The sequence below is a fragment of the Vitis vinifera genome, chromosome 10 (genome assembly GCF_030704535.1).
Source record: "Vitis vinifera cultivar Pinot Noir 40024 chromosome 10, ASM3070453v1".
Taxonomy (NCBI): domain Eukaryota; kingdom Viridiplantae; phylum Streptophyta; class Magnoliopsida; order Vitales; family Vitaceae; genus Vitis; species Vitis vinifera.
This window is the reverse complement of record NC_081814.1, coordinates 27,142,880-27,156,298: the sequence shown is the minus strand read 5'-3', so window position 1 is coordinate 27,156,298 and position 13,419 is coordinate 27,142,880. Positions and strand designations below refer to the sequence as shown.

General features: G+C 34.3%; 1 protein-coding gene across 1 annotated transcript; it reads right to left on the bottom strand.

The window, feature by feature from the left end:
* Positions 1–3,741: 3,741 nt before the first annotated feature.
* On the bottom strand, positions 3,742–5,104 carry LOC100250773 (uncharacterized). The gene is made up of 2 exons (XM_002270539.4): positions 4,696–5,104; positions 3,742–4,526 (listed from the first exon to the last, which is right to left on the bottom strand). The coding sequence occupies exons 1-2, from the start codon at positions 4,855–4,857 to the stop codon at positions 3,954–3,956; spliced, it is 735 nt and encodes a 244-aa protein (XP_002270575.1). The 5' UTR covers positions 4,858–5,104; the 3' UTR covers positions 3,742–3,953.
* Positions 5,105–13,419: the final 8,315 nt, after the last annotated feature.

The window sequence follows — 13,419 nt, the reverse complement described above, 5'->3', positions numbered from 1 at the left end:
AGACAACGATAACCTGCCAAAGAATTAAATGCTCCAATGGCTAGTGAACCGGTCAACCCCCAGCTCGACTGGTTGAGGCTACTTTTTTCTTTTCTTGGCTCCCGAGCTTAAAAACCTATAAATTGAGAGCTCCACTTGATTTATGATAGTGAGAACACTTGCAAATCAATTGTCTATCCACTTGTTCTTACCTTAAAAGCTTTCATTTCTTTCTTGGTGCATTAAATCCTCACTTGCATATCCTTTAGTGCACCCTTGTGAGTCATCATAGCTTTGATTTGTATTTGAGCTATCATTGAGCTAGGTTGAGGGATTCATTCTTGTAAAAATTATATATTAAAGCCTTCAAAAGAGTTGAATCTTGAAGAGATTGTGTAAGAGTTCATTGGAGCCGGAATCCAAGTGTAAAGAAGTTTAAAAGTTTGGTTGAAGTTTCAAGTTAGTGGAACTCTCACTCGGTTAGGAGCTTGAGGAAAGTGGACATAGGCAAGAAAGTGCTGAACTACTATAAAATCCTAGTTTGAATTCTTTAACACTATCTCTTTATTTTTTATTATATTGTGCTTGAATTTGTTGTGTTGAAAAAGTATTTGAAAAACCCAATTCACCCCTCTCTTGGGTGTTTTCTTTCTTTGGGCATAGCCTTTATTTTCTCACTTTTGTTTCATACCCTTAAATCCAACAGGTATTACAAGATTCTTCTAAATCTAGCATAGTATAAAGTGTCATTTACATGGAATCAAATACTCCTAGGGACAATCCAATCAAGTTTTCATTACTTAATATGATATTAAAATCATTTATTGTCAATGTTGTACAATTAATAAAATAAGAGTTTTATTAAAATGATAATCCAAAATCATGTCATAAAAATTTTACCCTTATAGGAGTGAAAAAATCTTATTATAGATGAAGAGTTAAAAATAACATCAAAATACTAGTTATTGATGATGACCCAACATATAAGTTATGAAAAAGTAACAAAAACATATATAACAAAAAAAAATGGAAGAGAGAATTTAAAGTTATATATTTCTTAAAACTCTTACACATTTGATTTTGTAAGTGTGAAGTAATTTATACATAAAATCGCTAAAAAGTATTCTATAATTGAACCACTTGCAATGATAGATTAATAATTACTATTTAAATATTATTATGATCTAAATTAATATGTAAAAATTAATTCATAGAACAAAATTTCAAGCGAATGTATCATGGTTTAACATATTATTATTTCGATAATACGTAATTATTATTTACATGCATGTTACCATAACTTCAAGTTATAAAATATTTTTATATAATAACAATAAAACATGAAAATAATAGTTGCACAACTTCAAACTATAATTTTTTTTTATATATATAACTTCTGGTGAGATAAATTTTATAAAGTTGTACAAAATTATTAACGAACAATTTTGTTTCTGTAAGTTTTGATTATAAGAAAATACATATTAATAACTTTGACATGTCCTTTAACTAGTACATAAGATTAATAATTTTCTCATTTTTATAACTTATAACTATATATAATAATAATAATAATCATATAGCCTATAACTTTGTATAATTTAAGTTTATAATAAAATATTTTTTATAGCAAGGTTCCGACACATAACCCTCTCTACAAACGAGACTGGATACCATATCGTACAATCAATTTATATCAAAGCTTAGGATACCATAGGATTTGGGTGTATAATGTAGATAACGATTCTTTGACACAGAAAAAGCACCAGATACACCATACGCAAGCTTGGCCGCAATCAGCCATCCCAATAGGAGAGGCTCGCCCAATTTAAAAAAAGAAAAGAAAAAGTGTTTAAGGTCATTAAACATACGTAACAGTAATCAAAGATTAAAGGAAGATTCCCGGAAAATCCAAGGCTTCACAGCATTTTCAAATCAATATTCCCAGCCATTTGCCATCACAAAAACCAGCATATTATTGCATATAGGATACCTCTACACCAAATAAGACTGCATATTCCGTACAAGTAAATGTTAAAGCTCTTTCTGCAATAATTCAGCCTGCTACACTGACTCTGTGCTGATAAAAAATGTTGTGAAATTCACATTGAGTTCACTTTCTTTACGTGTTCACACGTTGATGCAGAAAGGCAAGGAAAGAAAAGGATTTCCAGAACTGAAGTGGAGACATCTAAAGAAGAGCTTGAAGCTGAAATCAACTGATTTCCATTGATACCTGGCAGGAAAGAATGCCTGCATGTTACCCCCAAGGATGCTGAATCCTTGTCTATGGTATGCTTTAAGCATGCTACTAAGGGAGGTGAACCAAGTTGTTGATACAGATCAAGGAAAAGGCTGCTGGCAAGAAAACTACAACTCCAAAGTTGATCAAGAAAGCCAATATCTTTGAAAATGGACAGCAAGATTGCTAGATGCTCTTTAAGTATGAACAATATCCTTAAAACTTGGTTGTATAGAATGGGGCAAACTAAGCCCAACTCAGTGGTGGGATCGTCTTGCGCTTTCTCATCTTCAATCATACTGAAGGGGACTCAATGGTGAAAGGGTATCCACCTGTTACTCCATATTTGGTTTAGTAGAATGAAAATCAAGTAAACAGTGCCCTTAGAAATACAGAACGTTAGGCCCCTTTATTCTAACTATTAAATGAAGCTTGCCTCTGCTCTAAACCTGATCTATAGCTTCAGTAGTTCGTTCACCTCTTGTTTGCAGAAATTTGTGATGGTCTCTTGGCATTACCAAGCCTAATTTTATACCTACTGAGTGCCACAATCTTGTCGGCTCAGTCAGTTTGAGGGAAATGTAGACCGGGGAAATGACATTAGAAGACTACTGTTTAGAGGTAATTTGTTGAGAACAAGCCTATCAATCAGTACAATGGAAAGTCTCTTCCAACATCATGTCTCAGCGCAAATTCTCAAACAGTGTAGAAACAAATGGGGCCACTCACTAGACAATGTCGGAACATACTTCGCTAGCAACAGATTAGGGGGAAATTGATATGGAATCAGCATATGCCCCCCACACCTGACAAAAGGGAGCTAATTTGACCTTATTGTACATCTAATCTAATCAGAAATTTTCTCGGTTAAATAATATGCTTACCGTATCTTTGTGTTCTGACACAATCTCATTTTCGAATGAACTTAGGAATAATTAAAATGGGTGGGCCCAGCAAAATTTGCACAAACAACTGTCTTAGGTTTACTGTACATGAGGAAGGATTCCATGGACATGATGCAACTCATTTCACTTTGCAGAGTCCATCATCAACATGATGCAACTCGTCTTTAAAAATAATGGCTTTACTAAACTACCCACTTAGCAGTCACCGCCATGCTAATAATATTGGAGGGCAGGCTCTCACTCCTCCGACCCACAAGCAAAAGTAACACAAATGAATTAATTTAAGAGCTTTCCTCATATCTTTTCGGATGAAACCGTGCTAGGAACTCCAAGGGCTTACCGCTATGAATGGTAGGACTGTCAAAAAGCCATCCTAAGGCATGACATGGTTCAAAAGAAAGATCTAGCTTCTAACTGTTATTGCTACAAAGCTAGTTATTGAGGAATGTTCCCACTGAAGTATAGGATTAAGATTCTCCCACTAGCTGAAGATAATCCCCGAAGGATGGTGCTTAATTTATTTCCTTGCCCCATCTGTGTCTCTGTCTGATACAACAACAAAAAGATAACAAGTAGATCAAAGGGACAAGGCCCTCCAAAATCCAAAAATATACCATATAAAAACCAAAAAAACAGTTGTTGATCTTATTGAGAATTTTAGCAAAGATAGAAACAGAACATGATTTTACAAGGAGCTGATATATTCCGTGAGTAATTCGCAATCCAATTCAACTTGGGTTGAATGCAAATTGCTTCTCTTCTAATCTAGAGGTTCACTGGATATATATCTATACTAAATGTATATGAATGAGGATTAAACCATTAAACCATTAAACCATTAAACTACTTCCCTCGCCGTTGTGGGGATGATTCTCCTCCAATTCAGAGGCCCCAGAAGGCCAGATGGATTTGGAGGTGATGTCGAGAAAATAGAGCATGGAAACCATGAGAAGGCAGGATAAAAACATAGGGATGGGGCCAAAGAGCCAGAGAAACAGAGGGATAGAGAAGTAAAAGGCCCGCAGGCCAAGTGACCAGAAGTAGCAGCCATTGTTCACAATAGTGCCCACATACTCTGCCGTGAGTTGATGGGAATTTGGGGAAAGAGACATCTTCTTGAAGGGCACATTGATGAGGATGCTGGCATGGCTGTAGTACCTAATTGACTGCACATTCAGCAAGAATGAAAGCAAGAAGCAGACAAGTATGGCCAAGTACTTTATGGAGATGCCCAGCGCGCTCTTGTCTCCGAACACAACCCCAAATGAACGGTCACCATTCTTGCTGGCCATCAAGGCTGCCATGACGGAGCTGAGCATGATGGCCGTTGAAGCCAATACGGTTGATGCCATCATGTTGTTCCTAAGCGTCTGCACAGCAAGAACCCCATTCTTGGACACATCCTGCGACATGCCAACAACCCAAAAACCCAACAATTACTATCGTATTCAACAACCCATGTCCCATGATGCCAAATCAGAAAAACCCACCAAAGTTTTCATCTTTTTATTTATTTATTAATTTTTCAATCAACGATCAGGAAAAAAAAATGAGAGAAGAGATTAGGGTTACCTCCATCATGGCACTGACCCAGAAGCGGCGGTTGAAGGCATTGACGCCGATGACAGTTTTGTTGGGGTGGTTGAGGATGAAAAAGAGGAGCCAGATGTGGTAAGCGGCCATGAGGAGGAGGCCGGCTGGAACCAAGGTATAATCAAGGATTTGTTTCTCCATATTCCACAGAGCTCCTCCAGAGTCCGAGTGCAACACAAGTGATAATGAGAAGGGAAAGGGAACGCGTCAATGGGGAAGGAGAGAAACGTAAGGGGGGCCTTTTAAAGAGGGTTAAGGCCAGTGGAAATTACTCGCGGAGACAGTAGCCGCTCTGGGAGGCTGGAGTCCACCGGCCGCCACCCACCTCTTCCTTTATAAGAAAAATGCCACTGAACTATTTATTCCATATAAAACACATAATTTATAGATTCCATCCTTCAAATATATGTTAAATTTAGATTTAAATGTAGAGCGACAGTGAATTGTGTATGGTGATTGATAAATGATAATTTATTCATAGCTTAGACAAACTCCATTTTATAAGAATCGGCAAATCGGGTTGGATTCTAATCTCAAAATTAAACTACTTCAACATCAAGTATAAATAAATACAAACACTTTTTATATTTTTGATTCCTATTTATTTGTTTTAAGGCTTATTTTTTAATTTTTTTTATTTAATAGTTTAAATTTTACTGTACATCAATTGGAAATCCAAAGTTGCATCCATTTGATATATTAGAATTTTTTTTCCCTTTAAATATGCAATCATTTTCATATTTTGAACTTTTTTTAAAAAATATATTATTATTAATAGTAGTATTAGTGTTATTATTATTAGAATTTTTCCTTGCTTCAAAATTTATCCAAACCTTTTTTCACATTAATTTTTTTACTCACTTATATATCTTTTTAATTTTAACCCTATTTTATTATTATTTTAATTTTAATTTTTCTTTTTCTTACTTTTCCATCATTTTCCTCTCCTCGATACTCACGTCCACCTCCCCTTTTTCTTTCCTTTTCCCTTCTTTCTTCCTCTTCCATTTTCTCTCCTTTATGTCCTCCCTCTTCTTCTCCCCCACTGACACCATACCCACGACACCATGTCTCCATACTTTGGCCACCACCAATCGCCGTCGACAACAGCATGACATCCACCTCAACGGTTTACCACTACTGCCTCCCTCTAAACACCCCCTTCTCCCACTCTCTCTTTCCCTTTCCCTCTCTTTCTCTCTCTCTCTACCATTTTCTCTTTTTCACCACGCCTCCACTCCGTTCACACCACCAAACCTGTGTGCTACAATCAATCCGCCTGTTACGACCCGACTAAGAAATCCATAGTATCTCTTAATCTTTAGTTTCTATTTCTATTTAGTTTAAGGAATAAATGATCCTTGCGATTAATTTCCATTTTATTTAATTTCTATTTAGTTTAGAAAATAAAGAATGCTACTATTACTTTATGTTTTATTTAGTTTCTATTTGTATTTAGTTTCTATTTAGTAGCTTACATAAAATAAGGAGAGTATAATAGGAAAGACATGAAAAAATAATCTTAAAAAGAAAATTTTGTTCTCTCAATTTTGCATTTTCATCCTAAGAATTAGTATCATAACATAGTCTTAACACCAATCATGACAGAAGATACTAGAGCATAAAAACAATATAGACTTGAAGATTTTGTTAAACAATTGAAGGACTCATTAGATAAGCAAGCAACCACCTTATCGGAATTGTTAAATTCAAACACATGACTTCTAGAATAGAGGAATCAGGTAATGGGGTAGTACTTCAATCAACAGAAATGGGGCAAGCTATCACTCACACGATACAAACTCCTTTCAAACCAAGTTTTCTTAACTCAATTTTCTAAATTTTGAAAGTGAGAATCCTAATAGGTGGATTTACAAATGTGACAAATTTTTTAAATTGATGGAATCGGGGATCGGGAGAAGGTAAGATTGGCTTCCTTACATTTAGAAGGAAATGTCTTGGAATGGTTTCAAGGGTATGGGACTAGTAACATGGAAATCAATTGGACATAGTTTTCTATAGATTTTGTTTCTAGGTTTGACCCTAGTGTTTATGACAACCCTATTGGACAAATAACCAAATTGAAACAAGGTTCTACAGTTAGGGCATACCAAGAGTAGTTTGAAGCATTAATGGCCAAAACTAGTAGGTGGAATTTTTTGTTCAGTGTTTCATTAGTGGCTTGAAAGAGGCAATTAAAAATCAAGTCACCATTCTTTGACCAAACACACTAGCCCAATCCATTGGGTTAGCCTTATTGCAAGAAAGGACAATGGAGGCAATTCTCAAGGAAATCAAGGATTCTAAAGGAAGTGGGGTGAGTACAGTGAACTTTACGGGAATCAAAATGAATTAGAATGGCTAATTACAACCTATTAAGAGGATTTTAGATGCAAGGATCATGTGCACAGTGATGGAGAGGTGCTTGATCATTTTCTCACTTGGCTTCTCTCAAAAACAATCTTGTCAGACTTAACGGGATCTGGGTCCTTATCTGGTTGCTGTTCCACATTTGTTATTATTATGACGAGAAGTATGAGTCTTAACTATAAATGTAAAAATAAGCAAAATTTTCTATTAGATAGCCATGAAAGAGAAAGGAAAGTGACATTTGAAGCTGAAAATGGTATCAAGGAAGATAATCTTACGGTTTCAGTCAATGCAATATTTGGTTCAACATCTCATCAGACCATGAGGATCTGTGGCAATATCAAGAAGAAGCATGTCACCATACTAATTGACTTGGGAAGCACCCATAACTTCCTTGATCCCATAGTGGCCAAAGAATAGGATGCTCAATACAAACTACCAACCTCATGAAGGTGGTAGTGGTGGATAGAACTAGGATTACTAGAAATGTAATTTGTAGACATGGAACATGCAAGAGAAAAAATTTCTACCAAATTTGAGGCTCATACCTTTGGGTAGGTGCAACATGGTATTGGGAATTCAATGGCTAGCTAAATTAGGAATCATATTGTGGGATTTCAATAATTTGAGAATAGAACTTATTGTTGATGGAAGGAAATTTGTGTTGAGAGATGCGATTGCAAGTCTCACCAAGTTAGTTTCAATAGATCAGATTCAAAAGGACTTAGGGCATTTGTCTCAAGCATTTACAGTTCAAATTTTATTTATACAAGGGAATGAGAAAAACATAGTTGAAAAGGAAAAACAAGGAAATTGTTGAATAACTCATACACTAGTCCAATTCATTTTTAGAAGACACAACATGGGAAGATGTTTACAAGATTCAACAAAAGTTTCCATAGTCCCAACCTTGAGACAAGGCTTCTTTTGATAGGGATAGAAATGTTACGACCCAATTAAGGGATCCTTAGGATCCCTCAATCTGTAGTTTCTATTTAGTTTAGGGAATAAAAGATCTTTAGGATTAGTTTCTATTTTATTTAATTTCTACTTCTAATTAGTTTCTATTTAGTTTAAGGAATAAAGGATCCTAAGATTACTTTTAATGCTATTTAGTTTCTATTTAGTATCTTTAGAGAGCCTAGGATAGATTTGCATGCACCCTACACGATCCAGGGCATGTGAATAGAGTAATCCAAGGTTCCTAACAATATACATGTTTAAAATATCTTAGAAGTTTAGTAAGCCTTGTCTACCATCTTTCTTTAGTCAGTTTTGTACTTATATAAAAATTGGTTTAGAAGTTTGGCATAAACATAGACTAGATGTTAATTTTTATCTAAATTCTTTCCAAATCCATGCTAGGGCTTGCAATGTCGTTAGAAAGTTTGTGTGATCACTACCAATATCAAGTTTTGTCCTCGAATATAGGGCATATATTATCTGATAAAAAAAATAAAAGAAAAGACATTTTTATCTTTAAGTTGTTACTTTTGTTTAGAAAGGCTTTAATTGAAACCAAAAAAATTCATCCATCAAAAGGTGTTCTAGAACATATCTTTTTTGTTTAATTATTATTTTGTTTGGTCTAACTTCTCTATGTGTGGAATTGGATGTGATGGATTAAGATGACAAAATTTTAGATCTAAATTTTCTTGAGAAGAGAAAAAATTGCACAAAAATAGAACATTTCTTAGTCATACTCAATTTTTTTCTTGATGACAAGTATGCTAATTTATGAAAAAAAAAATCAATTTTCATCTAGTTTACACAAAATTGTGGTAGTTTGATTTATTATTTAAGTGAAAAATTACCCAAAATCTTCAAAAATGAATTTGGTTTTGTTTTTATGAGAAATTGAACTTGAGTATTTTAACAAAATTAAAGGTTGAAAAGAAAAAAGAGAATAAGTGACTTTCTCAATAAAGATAAAAGTAAAAAAAAAAAAATTCACATTTTCCATTAAAATGAATTTGTTATTACGAGACCTAATAAATTAAAAAACAAACATCTCTAAAAATATTTTAAATCTTGAAGCAACTTACTTTAAGACTTAAGTACAAAAAACACACAATGCCTTAGTCATTGTCATGACCTTGTTTCTCCTATAAATTGGAATGTTGATGGATATGTCCATTTATAATTTTTCGTGTCAAATTTAGAAGTTCTTGGAGTACATGAAGCTATATGCATATACCTAATATCTGTTACTTTTCAAATCAAAGAATTTTGGATTTTGCATATTCAAAGTTGAAGCAGTCATCTTGATAAAGTAGGGATTTATTTCATTTATTCTTCCAAAGTTGTTTATTTTGTTTCCCTAGTTTTTCCATGTTCTTGGATCTGACGTTATAAATTATTTTTAAAGAGAGTTCTATGCCTCTAGTAGGAAGTTAGCTGTAGAGTTTGACAACTTAAGTTTCCAAAAGGTCAAGCTCAAAGAATTTCCTTGAATATCATATTTGAGGTACATTCTTTCTAATCAAATTATTTTTTTAGTGGATTATAGAAAAGAAAAACCACATTACCAAACTAACTAATTTGAATCTTAGGTTTGTATTGATATGAGGTTATCATGATATTGTACTTTAGGTACTACCTTAACCATCCTTAGGTACTACCTTAAGCAACCTTAGGTACTACCTTAGTTAATCTTGGGTGGTACCTATATCAAGCTTCTCAACTTAATTTCTAAACCTTAGATAATTCATTTGCCAACCTTATGCAAACACCATTGGCATTCAATTACGATAGAACTTACAATGTACTCAGCTTCACTTAGAACATAATAATGCCTTTATGTGTTTTATATGGCTGGTCATTTGATTAAAGCTTAGGTACAACCTTAGTGAACCTTAGGTACTACCTTAGTGAACCTTAGGTACTACCTTGGTGAACCTTAGGTACTACTTTAGTGAACCTTAAGTATTACTTTAGTGAACCTTAGGTACTACCTTAGCACACCTTGGCTTACTACCTATGTGAACCTTAGTTACTTCCATCGGTAGTACCTATTACTTTATTGTTGCACAGTTTGTTCACCTTAGCCGCTTGTCGAACCTTAGGTACTTCCATACTCAACCTTAGATACTACCTTAGTAAAGTGCCAAAGTAAATGCCAAAATGAATTAGTAGCGATATTTCATCCAAGATCAGTATAATTAAAAAGTGGTATTGAGTACAAGGAAATCTTATATTGATACATAATTCCTATGTATCTCGTTGTTGTATTGTTTGTAACAAATTTGTATGTGATTAAGGAAATGGAAGTAATATTTTTTGTTAAATTCATGAAGGCGATGAGCTTGTGAAGTGTGCTAATGGGTTTATACAATATAAGGGTGGTCGGACCGAATGCATTGTCATAAGTGAGAATATCTCACATGCTAATTTTGTTTCAAAACTATGTGGTGAACTGAACATTGACCCGAAATCAATAAAATTATATTTCACGATGAAGTTTGACCCATCATGTCTTTTACCATTGCATGATGATGTTGTCATCCTCAAGATGTTCAAATTCAATGACATGTTTTGTCGTGTTTATATCTTCACATGTATTGAAGTTTCTGTAACCTTAATCGCACCGACTAGGCACATATGGGCTTAGCACTATCATATTCACTTTGTCTAATCACTTTTCAAACATATGTAGATGGATGGAAAATTTGTTTCCATATCTTATTCGTACTGCCCCAACACCTATCGTTGTTTCTAATTCGGCACATGTAATTTCCTCCCATGTCGATCCACCAATGGGCATTTGTAATGACTCACCTATAATTGAGTCATATGGGTTTTCCCAAATATATGTTGAATCAAATATGGTTATACTTGACTCAAGGTGGTTCCAAAATTCCATTATGGGTAATGGACGAACCTTCCCCAATGCTGTCGAGTTTTGGAATGCAGTGTATTTGATGTCGTTGGCTAGTATATTCTGATATTCCTTCAAGAGGAATAGTCCAAAACACATGACAGTAGTTTGCATAGTTGATGAATGTCCTTGGAAAGTCACTGCTCATGCAATAGCAGATTCCAACATCATTTAGGTTCACACATTCTGAAATGTCCACAACCATAGTTTGGAATATGTCGCTTCCTCCCAACCTTTAGTGAGATCAAGTCGTGCCTCATTGGTCATTGATGATGTCATACGGTCTACTCTTAATTACCAACCCCACCAAATTTGTAAAGACTTCGTAAGACAACATGGGATGCAATTTACTTATCTTCAAGCATGGCAAATGAAGGAGAAGGCAAAGGAGTGCATTTATGGACATCCTAAATATTATTACAAATTATTGCCTTGGATGTGTGAGAAAATGATTGCAACTAATCCAGGAACCATTGTTGAGTTGAGTCATTCAAGTGATGACCATTTTGAGCAACTCTTTGTTGCTCGTGCAATATCTATTCAAGGGTTTGTAGTGGGGTGTTGACCAATCATTGCTATTGACTTAGCCTATATGAGTGGCCCATATGGGGGCGCATTATTTCCAGCTACTGCATATGATGTTAATGACTCAATGTTCCCATTGACCTTTGAAGTGATGAGCTCTGAAAATTATGAGGAGTGGTTTTGGTTTTTGCAAAACTTGAAAAAAGTTGTTGGAGATAAGGAAGTTCTTATCATCTCGGATAGACATCTTGTCTTCATTTGTTGGAGATAAGAAACTTGAGGTGTTTGGCCTTGAAAACCACGTCTATTGTTATCATCACTTGAAAGAGAATTTCAGTAGTTTTTTTAGCAAGCATAACACAAAAGGAAACAAGGGTAAAGAAAATGCGCTTCAATTCCTAGATAGTATTTCCTACGCAAAGTTAGACCACGATTACAATGATTGCCTAAGGGTCCTATTGACTAAACGATTACAACATAATAATATCATGCTCGTATCTTAAATGCATTAAAGAAATTGTGTCTTCATTAGAGAAGTTCCAACATCGTTCATTTTCAAACATTGTTGTCAATCCTTATTGAATGCCAAACTGTGGACCTGTGTTTTTCACATGCGTCTCCACTCGATAGTGAGACTCGCTTTTTCATTGGGTGAAAATTATAATTTTTAGAAAAGACTTTGAGTATCCACTTATTTTTGTTTTATTTTTAAAGGGAAAAACAAAGTAAGAAATAAAAACCCTAAGTGAAACTCCTAAAAAGAAATAACGGTCTGCAAAAACCTAGTCTAGGTCCGGGGATCGGGTTACCTATTGGGAATGTACGACAACAGGTTATAGCACTCCTCTAAACCCCTAAAAACATGTCTCTATTAAATAAGATTGAAGCAGATATGACGATTAATAAGGAAACCAATGAATACCGAAGAATAGTCATACAATGGAGCAAGTCATGCATGAAGAATAAATGAACAAAGTGGGAGTGGGAGCGTACCTTAACAACAAACAATAATGTGTTATCATAAAAACAAAGTTAACTCAAGTATGAAATAATCACATGCATATCAAAGAGCAGGACAAAGATCAAGCAATCTCCAATAAACATATCAGTTAATAATCAAAAGAGAACTCATATGTATGGCTCTCACCAAAGTTCAATTGATTTTCCATGAATTAATCCCATAAATTCCATTATTTGGAATTATAAAATTCATATTCATGTTTATTTCAAAATATGAAAAAAGTAAAGATTTATTTAAAATCAAGAAAAAAAAAGTGAAGAAAACTAATCCGAGACAAAATGATAGCAAAATTTATTGAAATCATAAAATTATTTTAAAATTAGGAAAACTAAGAAAACATGCTTGAAAAAAGAAAAATGGTAGCAAAATTTATTGAAATCAGGAAGTTATTTTAAAATTAGGAAAACTAAGAAAACATGTTTGCGGAGAGAAAAATGGCAACAAATATTTTATTAAAATTAGATTTTGTCAACCTAAAACTCTAAGGAATGATGAAAAATTTTGGAGTTAAAATTATTTGAAAACTAGAGTTTTGAATTAAATTTATTTGAAAACTGGAGCTTTGAAAATTAATGTTTGAAATCACAAATGAGGAATTAAGAAAACAAGGACATGAATTTTTATTTTATTTTATTTTTATTTTTTTTTTAAATAGCCTTCCAAAAGGTTGCCATGAACAACTATGCATGTCGGGAGTAGAGTAATGCATGGTTTGGGACTGTGTACTGAAGATGATCCTCCATTTTAGAACTGTATCACTTCCTTTCTTCTATGTGGGCCCTAATAAGGTGCATGACTAATGTAGTAGGGCTTAAGTACTTTGGGCATTGACTTTGAATCACCAATTATTCCCAAGTCACCACCATGACGTGTCTCAAAATTCAAAGTGGGGAAAATATTGAAAACTGCC

Excerpts from the sequence above, each read along its gene's own strand:
- LOC100250773 (XM_002270539.4), bottom strand. The coding sequence starts at position 4,857 with ATGGAGAAACAAATCCTTGATTATACCTTGGTTCCAGCCGGCCTCCTC. Across the intron at positions 4,527-4,695 it reads GGGTCAGTGCCATGATGGAG|GATGTGTCCAAGAATGGGGT; the intron begins GTAACCCTAATC and ends GGCATGTCGCAG.